Source organism: Gallinula chloropus, assembly GCF_964237585.1.
Source record: "Gallinula chloropus genome assembly, chromosome: 2".
Taxonomy (NCBI): Eukaryota; Metazoa; Chordata; class Aves; order Gruiformes; family Rallidae; genus Gallinula; species Gallinula chloropus.
Window position 1 is genome coordinate 37062524 of NC_140086.1, and position 21548 is coordinate 37084071.

The following is a 21548-nucleotide window of genomic DNA, read 5'->3' on the forward strand; positions in this document are numbered from 1 at the left end:
TGTAATTTCCTTCAAATACCCTTGTTTAAAATAGCACGGATCATTTGTAAGGAAAATAGTGCTGAGAAGGTATTGAAAAAGTTGCCTTTAAATATTTTTCCCTTGGTTAAGAACAGTTAGACAGAAGAGACCGATTTTATTTTCAAATTGAGAACGTATGCTGCTGGTATCTGGTTATGTAAAAATAGCAAAGTACCATCTATTTTCACTACGAAGGAAACCTCTACAATCTTGAAAGAAAAAAACAGAAGTATTCAGTGCTGTAAAAACAATAGTTATTTTGTGACAACATGACAACTAAGCACATGTTAAAACCTAAGACAGGCACCAATTGCGTTTACTCTTGAACTCTGAGGACTCCAGCACCAGGACGTGTTGGTGCCGCACGGTGCTAAAAAGCATCCAGAACTCAAGACATGAGCCTCAGCAACCCCAACTATGCTTTCTTCATATACTCATGTGTTTCTCTTAGGCACTGACTTTATGTATTTTTAAGCTGCACACCTCATCCTGACATACCCTACCTCACACAAGCCCACGTAGGTACTTCAACTACCTGGGAGGTACTCACACTTGTTCCAGACAATGCCCTCCAACAATACCACAGAAAAATTCTTTATGATGTGATTCAGAATTATCTTTATTTTTACTGATCTCTTCTGCTTCTAAAGTTTTTTGGGGTCAACATGTCAGCAATTTGCTGTCAAAGCAGGCAAGGCAGGCCAAGAAGACCTCTGAAACTAGGAACACTCTGCTATTCATGTAGACTTTTATACAGAAGGGTGTACCAAATGAGTTATTTTCAGTGAGCAGCTCCAGAGGTTGAAGACTGCCACAGAGCAGACTGTACAGACTCCTAGGGAACAGATACAATAGCAGTGGGGAGTCAAGAGTAAGGTCGCTACCTGCTAACTCAAGGCAAACATCATACTGTCTTTGCAGAAAACATATTTCCCATACCACAAACAAACATTTCCCCATCTGTAATTATCTAAATCATGAAGTTTCCAAATAGCAGCTTACAAAGTAACCAGCTAAGCACAAAGGATGCAGAAAACAATTGTAACTAAGACTGTTTAACCGTGTGCTCCTGGTTCAGTGAAGAAGTGCTTGGCCACAACCAAGCATTCCACATGAAGAGTCTTACCAGGTTAGGTGAGAGCAAGGACTGGAAATGAAGAAGGAGACCCGCACTGGCAATCTGTTCCAACCACCTTCTGCTGGCTTCCAGCGTCTCCATTTCATATTCTTTGTTATTGTCAAACATCTGATTTAAGGCCACCATTAGTTGCTCTGAAAAAGCACAAACGGTGGCCACTAGGCTCTGACAGAAGACCATGTCTCGCCTCAGTTGTATCTCGCTGTCTGTGATGAGTAAAAGCCAAAAGAAGAAAAGCAGAAATAGAGCAGGAGATTAATTAGCAGCAAATGAACTGGGCTGGAATTTTTTTTTCTAAAACCCAAATCATTTTTATGTTAAATGCATTACAAGTTTACAGCCTAACATTATTCTGAGTAAACAGTAATCCACGAGCAAACCTGCCATTTTTCCCATTAAAATATTATTTTATAATTCTAAAATTATGCAGAAATTTACTTAAAATCTGGAATTTAAATTAGTTCTTCATAAAAAATGCATGTTTATTTTGTAGCTTTTAATGTAAATGACCTCAATCCTATGTTCTTCTGATGTTACAGAGTGACAGGCGTCAGTCAGATCTCTTTGCTGCAATGTGAGAACAAACTGGGCACAAAAGCATTTACTTTCCATAGGAAAGCAAGGATAGTCAGAAGCTCTTAATACGATTGCATCATCTGGTCAACTCCACAGCTATGAGCTAGGTAGGGACAATGAGGACTGCCTGCTGTAAAGTGCAGACAGGGCATATAGGAGTGCTGCTACCAGAACATGAGCTATCCAAATGTAATATATATATGAATATAAAAATCTATAAAATAAGGACAAAGCAGCACCACATACCCAGGAAGGAACAGAGATTTATGGTGTCAGAAAAGTCCAGGACAGGTCCCCAGGTAGAAGTCTACGGAGTCATTAGCAGCTGATTTAAATTAGGGACTAGCTAACCTACCAATTTATTCTGGAGGGCACAGGCATTAGATTAGCTAAAGGTCAAAAGAGTTAGAAAGGGAAACATGTTCTCAATAAAGCACAAAACTGTGGTGATAAATATTCAGTGCTTCTTTCTTCTCCTCTTTTCTGAAGGTCTTCGAGTATTTTTATCATTATGAGCTGTTAGGCAAACATCAATCACAAATGGTACAGGTAGACTTAATCTTTGTCAGAGCAAGAGAAGACGATTAGGTGATTTCAAGGTCTTTGGAAAGCCTAGAATCATTGTCCTCACTTTTAGATTCCTTTGCCTCCAAGAGGCCTAGATCCTTTTCTGTGCTCTCTAGGGAGCTGGCAAGAATATAGATGACTGGATAAGTCAGCAGAAATAATTCAGTACGCACAAAATTAATACTGACTCTAAGAATATGTATGCTTTTCTCGGACTCCAAGTATTTCTGAAAGTAACTCCATTCTGTCTGTTTTCCTTCTGAGATCTTCAATCTTTTCTTGGACTATTGATAATAGTGACCACTCTTTTACTATCATTTTGATTCCATTTTCCAGCCTCTCAGGATCTCAGGAATCCTGCCCATAAATGGACTAATCACTACTGCTTCTGCACTGTGACTCACTGCTTTTTGTTTTGATTATTAAAATTAACCTCTCTCTCCCTCTCCAAGCTCCCAAGTTGTGCAGAATCACGTACAGACAGAATTTTCATCTTTAAAACTCCACCCATTTCCAGCTTCAAAAATCCCACCAGCTTCTCAGTGGTCAAAAACTTCCCAGTGTTACAGCAACACTCAAGGATTTGAGCCCAACACAAATTCCTTGCTTTGCTGAATTTTATCTGTTTGTCTTACAGTGGCTGACTATCAGTGCCATCCTTTGTACAGCCTGCTTCTGAAGCAGCCCTCCTGTGTCTCCAACACCTCATCTCCAAAGCTCATTTCATACTACTTGAACATATGATACTGCACACAAGAGCATTTTGGGCTCTTTTTACAGGAAGATTTTTATACAAATACACAACGGAATGTACAAACTTACGAAACCACGTACACAGGGAAAACTGCTTTAGAAAAATCAAGCCTGGGGTATTTTATGAGGTTACATCTTATTTTAAAACATTCGAGAAACTACTCAAAGCTTACAATATTTGGAAGAAATTTGACAATAAATAAATGTTATATTCCCCTTTATAAAACCACTGTTGTGTGTCATTAAAAAAATCATGAAATGATACTACATTCATGGTTAAAATAATCAGTTGGTTAAAATAAACAGAAGTCACAGTCAAATGTGACTTCTTACTTAAACACATAGCCTCAAACTGTAGAGAATCTTTTGCCATTAACTATTGTTTTCTAAATGCTGACTTCCTGAAATTTATTTTGCAGACACACATGCCTACTCTATGTATTTGAAGCTCTATGCTGTATGGGGTGACTGTAGAGTAACACACAGACACCTTTTAAAAAGGAAGCACTTAAAAACAGGTATTCTCCACAAAAAGGTAAAAGAAAAGAAGAAAAGTTATGGGTTAGAATAGTAAGATACACCTGGAAATAGGTAGGAATGAAGAGGAAATTAAAAAAAAAAAACCAGCAAATAGGAAAAAGCCCAAAAGAAAACAGACAGCAGATGTATTGAGAAGCTGAGAGATTTATAGTAACTTCATCTGTCCAGATCCAAAGTAAGTGACCAAAGAAGGTATTCTGCATTAAAAAGAAAAAAAAAGAAAAAGAACGTGTGGTGTTTGTTAGAAATGTCTTTGGAATTGCTGTATTCCTCAGGAATCCTCACTGTAAACACGGGGTAAAGTTGCTGATTATCAGGTTATTCTATCTGAGATTTTTCCCCTTGCTCTAGACACAGTATTCAGCCCAAAAGCAAAAACACCTCGAACCATCCTTGTTCACTTCCCCCCTTTTCAAAACAAGGAAAATTACCTGTATACTCAAGAAGTGCCAAGAGTATTCGTGCCTTCACCTCTTAAAGAAAAAAAAAAATAAATTGAGATTATGGTTAAAAGCGTTTTCACCAACATAATAACACATTCACAGTTTCACCGTCTTAATTCCAACTTCTCATTTATGCAATCATGAATGAAAACTGCAAAAGTATGATGAGTCTCAACCTAATTTTACATATGACTAGATAAAATTGGTAATAATCAAAAGCACCAACACTGAAAAAGAGAAATGAAGAGGCAACTGCTATCTTAAGAGTGCATGCGTCCCAGCTGGTCAGTGCAGATCCACATATGAAGAATTCCACTCTTAAACTGAAAAACAAGACCGGTTTTCACTGATTCCAACACTACCCCAATCCTTTCTTTTTTCTTTTCCCACTTTCATTCCATACATAAAAATCTCAATTCATCCTCATTTCACTGTGTAACAAATCATCCAGGAAAAACACAACAGCTTTTTCACTCTATTCTAAGCCTTCAGAATTTTATTTTGCTTCAAATAATTATTTTCATTTAACAATCTATGAAGTAAAAATGTACAGACTAAAAAAAAAGTCCTATTTGACTGAAAAAAAAAAATGGGTTTGCATCTCTTTACACTGTAGGACATTTTTTCCTCTTTTTTTGGGTTTTTTGGAAGAGGGGGCCTTCACAAAGTTTGTAGGCTGAAGAAACTGACTCTTACCCTCTACAATGTACCAGAGCACAAATCTGAACATGTTAACCACCACTGCAAGGAACAGATACATAAAACATCTGCCATAACCTTATAGAGTATCAAAATTCCAGCAGATCAGCTGCCCAACAGTAACTACCTGTAGTAACCCTGCTACTGCATGTGCAACCTTTCTTTCAAACATCCATTTTTCTGTGCAGAACTATTCCAAGCCTGGTTCAGTGGATCAGCAGAGCTGATCTGGGCTTCCTCAACAATAGGACAATGTGGGACTATGTTGCCCACTTCTAAAACTGACCTAACAGGTTTGAAAGTTGAATCATTTGAAATTTGAATACAGCTCAGATGACGGAACTGACATTAGGGTTGACTGTGTCAACAGCATAGTCTGGATTCTGTGTGTACTTGAACAGGTCTGTGAAGAGCCAGAATCTTCCCCAAAGGTAGCCATGCTTAAAACAAAGAAGAAAATCTTTCAAGCCTGACCTTCATCCATGCTGTACACATATTGTGAAAAGAACTAGCAGCGCCTACACTTCTGAAATGCATGCCCACAGTATCTCAAATACAAGCATCAAAACACTCAAAATTACTGCTTATTCTTGAAAATTGCCTGGTGATAGGTCTTTGCCTTAGCATACTGTCTTTGACAAAAAACTTACAGAGATTAATAACTCGGCATCTTGGAGTCTGAATATAGCTTAGTAACTGAAAATACGATATAGGGAAATAAAACTTGTACCTGAAGAATTTAGATACATTGAAGCTATTATTTGCAGCTTGTTTGAGATGAGATTTCTTGGATGTCTGAATTCATAAAGCATTTGAGGTAACTATAAATAATGATTTCCTGCTTATGAGAAAATTACAGGACACTGCAACTCTCCTTTATCTTCGCTATAAGTCTTCTCCCTTTCAAAATAAACCCACAGGCAAGAGAGTATTTTTAGGTTATTTGTATAAGTAGAGACTTACCTGGGGTTAGAAGTGAACCTTGGATGTCAAACACTTGCTTTTCAAAAAATTCCAAATGCTATGGAAGTTTTCACCACTTCTTGCTACATGGCGTATGGAGGGGAATAACTACCTAGCAATTTCTCTTTAGATTATACGATTTATAATGCAAGATGCCTTCAACTTCTTTTATTCTTAAACATTCTTTTATACTTTTTTCTTAAATTATCCTATTCTGCTCCTCTGATCTTTGCCAGCAAACGCTAGATTTTAATTTGTTCCTCATATCTGAAAATATCATAGAATCATAGAATGGTCTGAGTTGGAAGGGACCCCAAGGATCATAGAGTTCCAACACCCCTACCACAGGCCACCAACCACCAGGCCTGTAAACATATTTGAAGTAAGATTGAGATTTTGCACTGCGTGATTTATGAGTTAAGTTGAAATACATTTTTATACCTTTTATGGCTGACAGGCTCCTTCACTCCTAATTTAGGTTAAAATAGATATGAATTTTCTCAATTTCATAGTATTTCCTATTTCAACTTAAAATTACTATGCTAGGAAAACATCTGCACTTCCTCATGCAGTTATGTGACTCAGAAATTTGACTTGTTCCAAAACATCCATTCTTTTGACCAAAAAAAAATTCTTTTTTTTTTTTCCTTTGGAAAAAGCAACTTTAGAAATTTCTCCTCCTCTTTATTCTCTTTACACCTTTCCATTGCTAAGGCCAGTTTTGGCTTTCCTTTCCTTCTGAAGGGTCCCTTTCTCTCCACCCATCTTCTTGCTTTTCCTGGTCCCCACACAAGTGTCAACACTCAGCTTTTCCTCTTGTGCTTTCCCATTCTCCTGTTACATATATCATGTACATCCAAAATCCTGTACCCACATCATTCTTTCTCTATTCAGTGGCCACTGAATTCCTGCCCTGATTACTGCTCTCTCCTGCACCAAAATCAAGCACTCCAAGCTTCAAAGATCTGCATGTGCCAACAACTTGGTTTTATCTTTCCTGGTTTAACAATTTAGTAGGCCCAGTCATTCCAAGAAATTTCTTATTTTCCTAAGTTTCTTAACTCCAGATAAATCCTCCTAGAATCTGCATACTATTCCAGAGAACTCTTAAATACTATCTTGATTAGTCTTCTGGGGCTGCTTTTTTACTGTAACCATAGAGAACTTCTTTAATTATATGGCAAACAAATGAAACTAGACAAAACAATCTCCATATATGTTTTAACCTTAGTGTCAAGGAAAGTTTGGGGTTTTTTTCAGGGGATTTTGTTTGATTTTGGTTTTTTTTTTAATCTGTGCCAACCATCATATATTTTAAAAAAACCAAAAACCTCTTCTCTCAATTCCAATACTAATAAAAAGAAAATTGACAGACAAGAGTGATCATATTCATGAGTTATCCTGTTTCTTCTACATGTTAAACAAAACAAATTAAAGAATCTTAAGATCTAGGACTGAAAACATCTAATTTTTGTGGGGCTTCCATGTCTCCTAATTTAAAGCACTGATCAGTCTAACCTAATACAACACATCCTAAAATGCAACAGAACAAGAAAAATATTACAATGGCCTGATATTTTTATGCAAATAAAAACGAGTTGGTTTTCAATAACGAGATGCATCCTTACTTTAGTATTCATCAATAATGGTTAAGTATGCTTATAACAATTGGAGACTTTAATTACAGCAAAGTTTTTCTAAGTTATATCTGTGGTCTCCTCTGACTGCTTCCTCTAGAACCTGCTAGAAGAGACAAATAGATCTCCTTTCCTCAACTGTTAAAAACCCCTGCCTTTTACTTATAAAAAATCATGAAGATTCTTCTAAAATCCCAAGATTTTGTTCAACTACTTCTTATAAGCCCAAATAAGCAGTCAAAATAAGGGACATCCTTTGCATTTTTCTGAATCAGGCAAAACCCATGGAAAACAGGGAGGCAAATTGCTGTGCTATGCGTCAATATATAGGTTTTCAGCCAGAAATAGCTCAGGGCACTACCAGTGGCTCTTCTAGGTACCCTGACCATTTGTGAACACTGCATAATGGCAAGACTGGAAAGGAGAAAACAAGAAATGAAGATATGAAGGGAATATCTAGCTGCTAAAGCATTTTTAACATTGGTTTGTGCTCATCTGATTTCAGTTAGGTCCAGCTGCTGGTTATGTCTCAAGTTTAATTCATACAGGCCTAAGCCTGTCTAAATCACAGCAGTCTCCCAAAACTGCCTGAGGGGTACATTTCTGTCTTGAATCTATTCAACACCAAATTACATATACCTGCCCAGACATGTCTTGGAAACTAAGTCTTGAGAGGCAATTATTCACTTCCATTCTCCTATTTCACATTCATGTTATTTGTGCCAGAGAAGCGACAAGAATCTGGGCTTTCAGTTATCCTTTACATCCCACCAACTCATTGGTCCCACAGGGAAAGCAAAATTATGATGAAGATGCAGATCATGATTTTCCAGAGCACTCCTCAGGAACAAGTACTAGAGATACCAGTTTGGGGGGTGGTGCAATAGGAATTAAAGAAAAAAAAAAAACCAAACAAACAACAGTACCTACAGGAGAATAGAAATATATAAAGAATGATGGGGAAAACCACAAGATGATCATCTTACAAGTAAACCTACGCATTTTGTTAAGAAGACGGCACAGAAAACCCCAGCTCATCTTGTCACTTGGTGGTAAAGATGAGCAGAGTACTAGGTAACCTTTAGGCAGTGATGGGAGGGAGGTACAGGAGGAGAATTGATAAGACCACTTGTGATAGGTAAGTGAAAACCAGCAAAAGAGTGCATTTGAAACTGTCTCTAAATTGGAGATATGGATTTGACAGACGGACCACTCAGTGGATAAGGAATTAATTGGACGGTCACACTCAAAGGCTTGTCAATGGCCTGATATCCAAGTGACAAGTGGTATTCTTCAGGACTTGTTATTGGGACTGCTGCTGTTAAATGTTTTTGTTGGTGATATGGGCAGTGGGATTGAGTGCACCCTCAGCAAATTTGCCAATGACACTGTACTGTGTGATGCAGTGGACACACTGGAGGGAAGGGATGCCACCCAGAGGAACTTTGACAGGCTTAAGAGGTGGGCCCATGCAAACTGCATGAAGTTCAGCAAGACCAAATGCAAGGTCCTGCACATAGGTTGGCACAATCCCCAACACAACTACAGGGTAGGCAGAGATGGATCTAAAGCAGCCCTGAGCAGAGGGACTTGAGAGTATTAGTGCATGAGAAGCTCAACAGGAGCTGGCAATGTATTCTTGCAGACCAGAAAGCCAACTGTATCCTGGGCTGCATCAAAACCAGTATGACCAGACCAAGAGAGGTGACTGATTCTCCTCTTCTACTCAGCTCTGGTGAGACACAACCCGGAGTACTGTGTCCAGCTCTAGGGTCCTCTGTACAGGAAAGATACTTAACTGTTCGAGTAAGTCCAGAGGAGGGCCACAACTATGGTCAGAGGGCTGAAGCACCTCTCCTGTGAAGACAGGCTGAGAGAGTTAGGGTTCTTCAGCCTGGAGAAGACTCCAAGAAGACATTATGGAAGCCTTGCAGCCCCCCTAGCTAAAGGGGCCTACAGGAAAGCTGGAGAGCAACTGTATCACAGAGTGTAGTGATAGGATGAGGGGTGATGGGTTTAAACTTAAAGAAGGTAGATTTAGATTAGGTATTAGGAGGAAATTCTTCACTGGGAGAGTGGTGAGACACTGGTACAGGTTGCTCAGATAACTTGTGTGTTCGAGGCCAGGTTGGATAGGGATTTGGGCAACACGGTCTAGCAGAGGGTGTCCCTGCCCATGTCAGGGGGGATGGAACTAGATGGTCTTTGAGGACCCTTCCAACCCAAATCAGTCTGTGGTTCTGTTATTCTGTAACAGGTTTGCCTTCATGGCTGAAAAGGGAGCATGACTTTATATAGAGAGAGCACGATTCCAGCTCAATGTCAGATAAGAGAAAGATATAAGACACAATATTTCTGCAGAGTCTTCTTTCCACTTAAAACTGTAAAAAAATTGGAGTTTTCTTTCAAGGAAAGCCACATTTTGGTGTATCAGTCCCACGAAGTTTTGTGACAAACCAATCAAGTCAACTGGACTTCAGTTGCAACTCAAGTAACACAGGACATGTAGTACTTGGTTCATTTACTTTCACTTGCCAGAAGAAACAGTTTTCTCCTCAGTGTATGAAGCCAATAGGGTGAGCATGACATAACTCAGAGAACTAAGAACACAAAACCTCCTGAAATTCAGGCATTTCACATAGACTGCACAGTGTTCAGCAAACCTTGCCTAACAGCAACATGAAGCAGATGTATTTTTCCATTCCCTTCCCCAGGCCCTCTATTGTTAATGACATATTTATTTATGGTCATGCTGATCTTACTAACCTTCAACAAATTTTCTGATATTCTGGGCAAGACTCCGGACGCTGCTGGGGAGGTTCCAAGGGTCTTGCTTGATGTGGAGTCTTAGCCTCTTTGGACAGTTAAGCTTCGGTTCAATTTCCTGCTGAAACTCTATGCAAGGACAAAAATAGCATTTTTCTGCTTAGACATTACTGCTTCCTAAATGTTTTCACAGCTCAAAGAGGTGTCAACTTATTTAAGTCTATTTAAAGCAAGGGTAACAGGTCTAAGGAGAGGGAGAGCAGCATTCCCCAACATGATTCTTTCTAAACCAGGTTTCTAAACTGGAAGGTCCCTGTCTCCGTGGAGTAAGCAGGACCATGAAACTTTTAGAGCCAAAATTAATTCAATCAGAAAATTAATCTTAAAACAAAATTACTTACTGCTGCTTAACCTATTTTATCTTTCAAATCATTGAGGTGTTCCTTGTGCAGTTCATGAAGATGGTGCAGATCAAGAATGAACTACCTGTCTTGCCTGTATCTTGTGTCTAACTGAACAACTACCTATTATACCATTGGAAGAATAATGTTTTGTTGTGTGAGTCTGACAGGTACTCATTCTGAAACACTGAGAAACACAAGAGAGCAGAACTGCTCTAGGTTCATGCCCATTATCTTGGTCCCAAAATAAGAAACAAAAACACAAAGTCCCAACCCCTGCATAAAAACAAGAGAAAGAAAAACAAAATAAAGATGTAAAGAGGTTATGTGGTCTCCCATGCAGATTCGGGGGGGGGGGGGGGGGGAAGTACTTCAGGCTTTGTAAAACCAGATAACTGGTGCACAGCAATTATACTCTGTTGACTTCAGAGGGATTTTGGTGATTTATAAAAGCCAAAGATCCACCTTCTGGCCATCTAAAATTAGTATTCTTTTCCAAAAGACATAAGCAGGATCAATAAAATCAGTTCACTGAAAGAAGTCCTTTGCATTTTTCATCACAATCCTATGGTTATACCATATACTTATTTATACACTTAGACTTAAGTAGCTGTGTGAGTGTTAGCAGAGTATCTGAAATTATATGCAGGGTTTGTTTTTTTTAAACAATCCACAGTACTTATATAAGTATATATTTGCCATAATTACTACTGTGACTAGAAGTTTGTATTTGTAAATAAATTATAAATCAGTGTCACAATTAAAGTATCTACAAAACCCCCTCGCAATCTGGCATTAATAATAAAATATATCAGAAGTGGCTTCGGTAGTTGAGGCAAAAAACCACCCCACCTACAATATAAAAATCTTGCTTCTTCCTTCAAAAACCTCAGCAATTTTACAGTCAGTTCAGTCTACAATTTACAGCTGACTTTCCAACAAACCTGAAATTCTTTCATACATTATGCAAAAATGTGTAAGGAGACAGTTTTCAACAAAGAATAAGATCTACTTAATAATTTGAATAATAAACTACTGCAGAGCACACTGAGATTAAGCAAAATCAGTTCTTTAGCATGCAGCTCAAGGAGTAGATAGCCATACTATATAACCTTCAAGCTGCCTTTTCATTCTCATAGCCTTAAACGTTACCTTGAAGGCCTCGACCCGGTGTAAAGTATTTTGTCTGCTCGAAGGCCCTCATCACAGCTGGTCCTTTCAGAAGGTTGACAATTGAATCGACCTGTTGGGATCAAGGTTCTGTGAGAAAGATGTTTTTTTTACAATGACAATTAGAAGTTTTTTTAAAAATATGGACAACAGAAAAGAAGCTTTGGATTCTTTCTTACCTAATGGCTCTAGTTAAAGCACTAGCTAAGGAATGGCAGATAAAATCCAAGGACCTGTTTAATTTGCAGTTTTGAACTATTTACAGAAAATGGAAGGAGAATGAGTAAATACATACCATCCCAGTAAATAGTGGAAAGCAAAAGTAAAAAGAAAAAGAAGTATTTGCTACAGGCATCTTAGCTGAAACACGGACATATGGATACAAGCCAAGAAAAATAATCTCATACTTGACCAAAAAGATGCTCCAAACAGCTATGCAGCTTGTCCTGTTTATCATGAGAGATTCGAACACTTATAGGAAGCTCATCACCTGAAAAATATTTTAAAATTAAAAACTGTTTAGAAGTTTCAGCGCATTTTCCAAAATCTTTCTTGCTTGGATAATCTGCTTTGCCCACACACTGATGCTTAGGCTTTCAGAATTACAGTCACTGGGCTTCTATGCACAGAAACACTAATGTGTGGTGTGTTATCCAGAATCCTACAGCATGCAACCATTCTCCCTACCAATTTCACATTAAGCAGTCACCTAACAACACTGAAATAGCTCTTAGTAGAAAGGATCATATTCAAAACCCAACTGGACACAGTCCTGGTCAACCTGCTCTAGATGACCGTGCTCAAGCAAGGGACAGGGATGGATGATCTCAAGAGGTTGCTTCCAACCTCAGCCATTCTGTGACCAGAATATGCAGTTCTGTGCTGGAGAGCATCTTTATCACCAGCCTAAATGGCTAAGTAGTATGAACTAAACGTAGCAGACCACAAAGCCATCAAAATACATTAATCATAAAACTTCTAGAGACAATTTACAATCTTAATGTTTTTCCTAATTAAATGGTTCTGAGATTTTAGTAATTCAACAATAATACAGCATCTGAATCCTGTATTTGATATGTAGAACATACTGCATCATGTCCTAAGAGAGTATAAAAGAGAAGGACTCTCCTAGGTCACAGACCTCAGTCACTCACTCTCTCAGACAACGGTGATGAAACCTGAACTCTTTCAAAAGCTGTGAAAAATTGAGCTTAAAACTGTTTTTCCTCCTTGCAGTTGCAGTGACAGATAAGAAGTAGCCACCTGATAATTTATAATCTAAATTTATTCATGGTCAATCTAGACTCATTTTTCTTATGTCAGTGAAACACTTAAATAGCACTTTTCTCTCCTTGATTTTTTTTTAGCTCCTTTAGATGTCCTTACAGCCAGTAGTTACAACCCTTCACAGGATTTTAATTGCAACAGATGGAGCATGGTACTAAAGAGCCCTCATCTGGAGTTAACCAGGTTAGCTTTGGAACTAAAATTAAGTCATTAGGAGAGTGGAAGTTTCACTGAGTAGCAGGATTTATCAACTCAGACACTGTATCTGCGCTTGGTTAGCACAGACATACTCATTTATACCTTAAGTTGAAGATACAGACCCCAGGTCTCCTCTTCTATTAACAGTTCTTTACATCCTTCATCCTCTTCCTCTGTATCTGCTCAGGTCTGTAAGCATGTATCATCCGAGGAAAGTAGCTGCCTAGAACTGCGTTATTCACAAAGCCATCTCATATACCTTGCATAATGTCATTAATACTTTCCTGTCCCAACTGAAAAGACCTCTCCTGGTACAGCCAGCAGTACAATTTGGCTTCTCTATGGGCAAGTCTCACTGGTGGCTCATACTCAACTAGTATGCCCAATTCTTTCTCTTCCTAAATCATTCCCAAGTATAAGCTCCCAGTTTAGAGCAAATATTTTTTATCATTAGTCCCCAAGTATATGACCTTGTATGCCACGCAGTTAAATCCCATCTCATTCCTATTAGCAGCTGTATTTATTTAAATTTAATTTGTCACAGCATAAACAAGAATGTGCTTCTATGTGGTCTCACATTCCTTCCTACAAACATACACAGACATATCCTGCTATCCGGGTGCTGACGTAGGCTGGGAGAGCATTCCACAATCACCTAAAATGCTCCTTACTCTGTGCATCATAACTCACTGTCAAGGTCAGGGCACGAAAGTGGTTAAAAGCAGTGACTCTAGGAGCTCTAACTAAACCAAACTATCCAGAGAGATGCTGGAATGTTGCTTTTCTTTCACAGAAGGACTCGAGTGCAGCACTAGATAGGCAGAAGCACAATGACACACTTCTATTACTGAGGAGGGTGCAATTTTTAAAATAAAAACAACAAAACTGCCAGGCAAATGAAAAGAATAAAACTGAGTGAAAGGAGCAGATGACAGGTTCATAGCTGAGTTTTCTAAACATACCTGAATCCATTTCATCACTGTGAAAATAAGAACTGCACTGACTGCTACAAACGCTGGTGAACGAGGCAATGGAGTTCCTATTGCTGTTGCAATCGCTTGGAAAAAAAACACAAAACCAAACAAAGTCATGTCCTTTAATGCAGGTTTTGTATCAAAGTTACAGAAATTCTTCACCTTTTCCTGTCTTGAATTTAATTATGAGATGGTCTGTACAATTCTTTACCAACAATAAAGATCCCTATACTTAGGCTATCATACAATTTGCAATCCCGGTAGGATTCTGACGACCAGATTCCCAAAATAGATGATTCAATTGTCTCCCTTCACCTTGTATGTGAACAGGTACTTGCAGAATGATAATACACACTTTCAACACAAAACAACCAACTTTTCTTACAAAAGTGACAGTTTTTGAAACCATGGCCAGAAATGTTTTAATAACTCCACAGTTAAATTCCTTACTCTTAGTCCACAGCTAATACAAATGAGGAAATTCTCTGGTTTATGGTTTGCAAACTAGAGTCCATAATGGGTTTAGAAGTGATTTGATCCATTTGAGTAGAACCAAAACTCAAAGTGCAAACCATTTTTCCCTGCCAGCCAAAATATAGTTTACAGCCCACCTCCTCCAGCCGTTCATTCTGTGAGAGATGTATAGAAATTTACATCTGCGACTTCAGTGAAAACTTCTATGCATACAAAACGTCACCCACATTAGTCTAGTAAGGAGATTTGCAGATTAAAATGCAAATGTGTTTTTCCACTTATTTCTCTCAAATATAAATTGTTCTGTACAGAAAATAGATGGAGAACATATCTACTTCTGCATCAGAAATAGTAAAACATACCCCTCTGTACTAAAAATCTTATGAAGACAAATTTGAATTCAAAGTCTTCAGAAGATTGTTTAGCTTCAATGGAATAGATGTTTAAGTGATTAACCAGAAAAGGCAGTCTTAATAAATGAAGTGAATATAAGATAATGTAGACGTGCACCTAAATTGGACGTTGCACCTAACTGGATTCAGTTTATGAATTAGGTGTACTCATTCACTGAGACACACATATATCTGTATTTCATAAACAGGGCTATAGTTATACATGCACCCATATGCTCCCTACTTGTTTTCTTTATTTTTGTAAACACATAAATGATCTTTTACTAGTTTTGGCATGCTGACTCACATTTCCTGGCTAAGGTATATGTTTTGGACCTGCAGCCAGTCAGGTAAGGCATTGGGGAAAACTGCTAAATGAAGCAATATATTATAATTACAATCATATCCATTAAGTAGGTGAAAAGACATCAGTAACAACATGTTCCTAACAGAGGGTGAATGGTCCCAAGGAGTATTAAGAATTTCTGGCTGGATATTAAGAAATGTTTTCTAACTAATTCTATTCACTTATTAAGGTCTCCAAAGGGAATATGAATGTTATTTAAAACTGGATTGTGCAAAGCATGAGAAAATAAAACACAGACAAATGAGAAACAGGTTAGATGTGTTAGCCGTATCTTTCTGCATTTTCATTGTGTTGGAACGTAAAGTTTAGAATGAGACCCTACACCACAAAATGAGAGCATTAACAGCTGAAATTAGCCTACTAGTTCTAATAATAACCACAGCAACATAATGAGATCTGGAGATTTTAACTACTGCCTAATAGAATTATTTCAGCAAAGTAAAAAATTTCCAATGTCACTCCAACAACTGTTTTAAACTCTCAGATTTTATTATTATTATGCATATGAAAGCCTAGATTTTATCATTCCTAAACAAGCCAAAATGGACTATAAATGACTGTGATGAGAACAAAGAAACTATTTTAAACCAAGTGACACTCATGTCCTAAGTCACACCTTCTTTCTCCCTACACAAATCTTGTCCCATGTGGGGAACTTCCCAACTGGAGCAAGCACAGGCCACTGGAGCAGCTCCCACACAGTCGATTTGACACAATGGCCATACTGAAACTCATCAAATGCTTCAGCTGGAACAGCACTTTGCTGGTGTGTTCAGCATGGTTAGAACAAGATGGACTTAATATCTGCAAACTGTATCTACATTTATTTCTATTTAAATGCACAATATTTTTACTCTGACAGAGTCCCTATCTACCATGCTGCAGTCATCAAATATTAGCTTATGGAAGAGATCTCAGCAACACAGGGTTCTGCAGAAAAATTATAACCCTACTGAGATTCTGCTATCTGAGCATAATAATGAACCTTGATAATGAAGAAATAATGAACTCTGAGTTTACTTGCAGTTAAAATTTTAATTCAGACTTTATATCACGGAGTTAAACAATTCTCTCTTCCTTTCCAAAATTCTTTGTATTTTCATTCACAGCAAAAGCGATGCATTATGAGTTCTAGAGAGATGAGGCTATGATATTTAGAGTGCAAGAAGGTGAGGAATATACGTTAGGAAAGAGATTATTTTTTTTCATCAGCAAGAGTGGTGGCATGTTGCTTTCCACAGCAGACATTTGGTTTGTTGCAGGGGAATATAATAACAGAAAATATTTGTGTTTATCATAAAATAGGCAATCTAAAGTAAAGCTTTACAGCTCTGGCTGGGATATCCTATAAAGTTTAGGGATGCCAGGATCTAATAACTAATCTGTATTCACAGAAGAGTTTATTTTACATACCTTGTAACACATTTGATGACAGTTATTCCTGTTAGAAATGTCCGAATCACTATAATCTAGTAGTCTTCCTAGCCACCCGACAGTCTACAAACCCACAGCTTTGATTCAGTTGATAAATAAAATATTATTAGAGAGGTTACCTGTAAGAATCCCTATTGCTGATGGTATCATGACCAGAATCTTCTTGCTCATCACCTGTCACACTGAAACAGACTTTCTTCCCATTCCTTTCACCCTTTTCATTATCACTGTCAGCTGGTATCAAGGGTTCAGGTGTTTTACGTTCTGATTTGGGAGAATATGTTATTGAAGAAAGAAGGCTGTGAGACAAAAAAGAAGGGAAAAAAAATCAATTAATGTTTTCCAAAAGCGAGGTAACAAGAAGATAACATTTCTTGTCAATGCCCTCCAACTACTATTCTAGAATACGTGAAGGCAACATCTTAATTAAGTCCATATCTATTGAGTAAGGGAAGAAAGGGACACATTCTGCTCTTAAAGAGTGTTAACAGCAAAAGCCATTAGAATAACTGCTCAATGCAATGAGTCCATCTGGGGAAGAAATGCAGCACACTCTTAAACACTTGGGGTCAAATTTTGTATTAACATAACTATTTTTAAACATGAACTGTGTACTCCTCAGCACACAGCAAGAAAACAAACCAAAGAAACTATATCTTTGTGAAAAGTATGTATTTTCTCAATTACTACTTTATCAGACGTGCCAGCCAGTATCACAAGCTATTTTATTAAGGCATTTTTAAGAAGCTTTAGTTACGTATCTGTATATCTCCTGACATCCAAGCATCTAAGCCATTACCAGTAGTAAAACTGATAATTAATCTACAAGCTTCTGTGATGAGCACAGAAGTGACATTCAGTCAAGAACAGAGAACAGTGCAGACTGCTACATTTAGAACACGCACAAATACTGGAAGCAAAAGATACATGTTCTTGGGTGATTAATTCCTATTGAGATGTTCTAATTTACTTTCAAGATTAGAACAGCTATCATGGGCAATTGTCCTTTAATTCCCATTACTCAAACACAACGTTTGAATGACATTTTCTAACTAATATTTTAATTTGAAAGGCAGCATTTTTTCTTGCAAAAACTACCTTCTAACTACCTGAAATCTGAAGACACTGCATTTTTCCTGTAAAGTACTTAGACACAGTAACAGCAATTTATTGCAGGAACTGTCAGAATTGTCAGCTGGGAAACTTTCTACCAAATACGTGGTATTATTCAAACATATGTTACATCTTTTTCTTACACAGAATTATTTACTTCTGAAGGGAAACTACAGAAGATGCATATCTTTTGTGAACAAAAATGCTACCCTGATAGTTATTCAACGGTAGCATTCAGAATTCCTTCCTTTACCCCTATCTCTCACCATACATATTTGTATTGTTACTTTACACAAGGGGGAAATTCTGATTTTAAGTGGTTTAGAGCTCCATCTTAATTTTGGGGGGCTGTGCCAGCTGAAGTAATGAACTTAAGTTTGTTCACTTGCAGTTACATTAGTACTGAGCTATCAGTTTCGCTACTCTTTCGACAAAGATATTCCACCAGAAAACAACCTGATCCTAAAGTACTCTTGAAAGTTCGAGTTTCTGGACTCAGAGCAGTGATTTTCTGCATGCAACACACAGACAATCTGTTCAACTATAACGTTTCTGAGTAAACACAAATAATTTCCTGATAAGTAAAGCTTTTTAGAAAATCCTATCATCATTTTTGCGTAACTTACTTTGGCTAAGAGCTAACAAGAGATGGACAGATGCTTATCCTACACAAAGGAAAAGGAACTAATCTGAACTGCAATTAAAATGTAGAAAGACTATACAAAAGATATAATTTTATCAGACTTTAAACCCACTCATCCACTACAACATCTTTTTGGATACATGATGCCCTGATACTTCCTATCAGTGTGAAATCACTACTCATTTCTTCCCAATAAAGACACCCATTAACAGGATTCCATAAGTATGGGAGGAAAGACAAGGGCCTGTAATTTACAGCAGCATTCAGTTTTGATCTACCTGCTAGAACATACATGTTCTTGAACATGTGCTAAAAGGTGATATGAAAACGTAGACCTTAGAAACTCAGTTCTCCATACTTGTAAAAACTTATTTTCTAAATACAAAAAGTGGTTCAAAAAGAGGTTAGAGAAATTCATGGCAAATCATTCTAACAGTGCTCTTAAAACAAAGGGTCCATTTCAGTAAGACCTTACAGCACTGCCTGACAGAAGATGAGATAAGGAGAAGAATTAATCTATACTTCTGCTTTTTCCTGTGTTATCATCCACTTCTAAGAAAACAGAAATGGGCTTTGGGCAGATCCATTCTTGTAAGTTCTTGTGGATTTGTTGTTGTGAGAAAATAATCAAGAGTAAGAAACACACATAATGAACTGCAATTTCAGCTCCTGAAAATATCTTCCCCTAGTAATTATTTGTCAAGACACAGACAGACTATTATATCCCCTTCTTTTATGTGACTGTTTAGTCACTGCTGCCAAGATTTCAGTAAAAGACTGATGAAGGTAGCTGGAGATTTTCCTAAGGGAGCTTTTCATTTTGTCTCAGCAGGCAGGCTCTTTTTCTAAGGAAATTTTTTTTGCTGAACTACCATGAACGAAAGCTGGAACTTTGGATAAGAGTTCTGGAGCTGGTAGTTCCTGAGGTCACTAAAGTACTCTTAGAAACCCAATTCAGGGAGTCCAAAGACAAAACCCCAAACCTGGATGCAAAAAACCCCTCCAATAATTATGTTTAAATAGACCTTTTTTTTTTTTAGGGGGGTTTTGGGTTTTTTTCAGGGGAGGGTTGTTGTATGTTTGAGGGGGCTTTTTTTAAATGCAGCACATGCACATTATATTTTCTTTGGAGACAGGTCTACCCCAAACAGAATTACCTTAGACATCTATCTCCCAGAGGAAAAACATGTGAACAAGTAGTAACCAACAGCTAAAATGTCTCTGTAACTATGAAGAAAATTTCCATTAAACAGATTTAAATCTCAACCAAAAAAATCCTCATGTGGAATTAATCCTATATGCAACACAAATCAACACAATCTCAAAAGTATGTCAGAAACAAACAAAACCTGCTATGGTCAGTCAAGGCATTAAAAATGGATAGCCAGAAGCAGTAACAAAAACCTATGCAACCTGTGAGCTGCTTTGACTTTTCCTCACTCCTCAGAGCCTAGGAAAACTTCCAAGCCTCTTGTATACTCCCAACAGACATCTTTCCAAAAAACAGCTGGGATCGTGGGAGTACTTTGAGTGCTTGTGAACAAAAAAACCCAGCAGTGTCACCATACAGAAAACAACTTGAAGGAAGGCTTATTTCTGTGTAACACCTAGCATCAACAGTGGGTATCTGGCAATGGTACTAAAGAAGTACTAGAATATTATTAAACTATTTGAATAAGGAATCAGTGGAACTTTGAGGGGCTGCAGAAGGGTGGTTGTACATCTATTGTGTGTGTGTCTCTCCATCAGTACTGCATTTCTTACACAACCCAATCTCATCAGTAACAAAAGTTAATATGAAGATAATGTTAGGACCGCACACAAACTTCTGTTAGACATTCCCTTCCTATAATCCACAAGCTCTCACAGATGTGCTCTTCAGGTGAAACATGTTTTTCACTTTGGCTTCATTCACTGACACATAGGAGAGGTTGGGCAGATAAAACACACCCCAAGATTTTGGGAGTTGAGAGAGAGACCATTCTTGAACTCAACGCAGGGCACGGGCATTCAATATCATATAAATTTAAAACTGTGATACAGTGTCGGTATTTTCTGTCCTTAGAAAATTGTCATAATGAGGATTGCTACTAATAATAAGCAATACAGTAAAGACATAAATTTTATTGTTCCTGTGTTGCTAGAGAAAACAGAAAATCTACAATTGTTATACAGTTCATGGACTGGTATGTTCAACCATGTCCTTCCAGCTGCTGAAGTATTAATATCTCTAAAGCACAGCTGCTTGACTATCCTATCTTATTACTCTACCTTTTGTTTCTTAGTGGTCCTCACTTTTCTGTCAAGAGTTGATTATTAGCTGTAACTACATTCTAATATAACACATGACGTTGTGCTGAACTGCTGACACCCAGACAGTCCTGGCTTCCCTCTTCAGCTTTTTTAAGTAGGTCTCTGGCTATTCTATCCTGTTTCCTGTGTAGAACTGCTTTCCTCCGCAGTGACACAGTGGCAGACCTCTCACAGAGTGCAAGGAATAAAGCACAAAAAGTATCAAGTCTTAGAAATACCAAAAGGTAAATTTTGCTAAAAAAATAAATAAATCTGTGCACCTCTTGCAAGATCTCCTATGAGGTCAGTGTACAGGCCATTTATGAATGAAAAAAGTGAACCCTGGTGTTTACTGTCACAAGCAAATGACACTCAAAATACCTGTACACGCACAATATATGTGTCTGTGTGTACTTCCATACACATGTGTAAAAAAGAAAGGCTCAGAAGTTCCTGTGCTTTTGCATCACAGGCTCGAGGGAGTGGAAAGGAAAGGTGTGCCATTCCGGTAACTGGAACTTCCTGAAATACTGACTGAACTTCCATATATAATTTTCTGACTTCCTTGAGGAAGAGGGACAACACAGGCTTTATGGTCATTTTTAAGTGCACCCAATCACTAAAGTTATCTTAATTAACCAACTTCATCTTTGCATGATTAGGCACAGAAAACGAAATTTTCTTTGAAAAAAAAAGAGGC

At 37.8% G+C, this 21548-nt stretch overlaps 1 protein-coding gene across 1 annotated transcript in view; it reads right to left on the reverse strand.

Moving 5' to 3' along the window:
• Positions 1–21548, reverse strand: part of PREX2 (phosphatidylinositol-3,4,5-trisphosphate dependent Rac exchange factor 2) — a gene marked incomplete at both ends in the record, with an annotated part of 182558 nt that overhangs the window by 47479 nt on the left and 113531 nt on the right. Inside the window, 7 exons of the mRNA XM_084260599.1 lie at positions 1148–1365; positions 4027–4068; positions 10104–10232; positions 11657–11747; positions 12082–12164; positions 14122–14216; positions 16920–17099. Of these exons, the coding sequence (XP_084116725.1) occupies positions 1148–1365; positions 4027–4068; positions 10104–10232; positions 11657–11747; positions 12082–12164; positions 14122–14216; positions 16920–17099 (838 nt within the window). The remainder of the gene's footprint in view (positions 1–1147; positions 1366–4026; positions 4069–10103; positions 10233–11656; positions 11748–12081; positions 12165–14121; positions 14217–16919; positions 17100–21548) is intronic.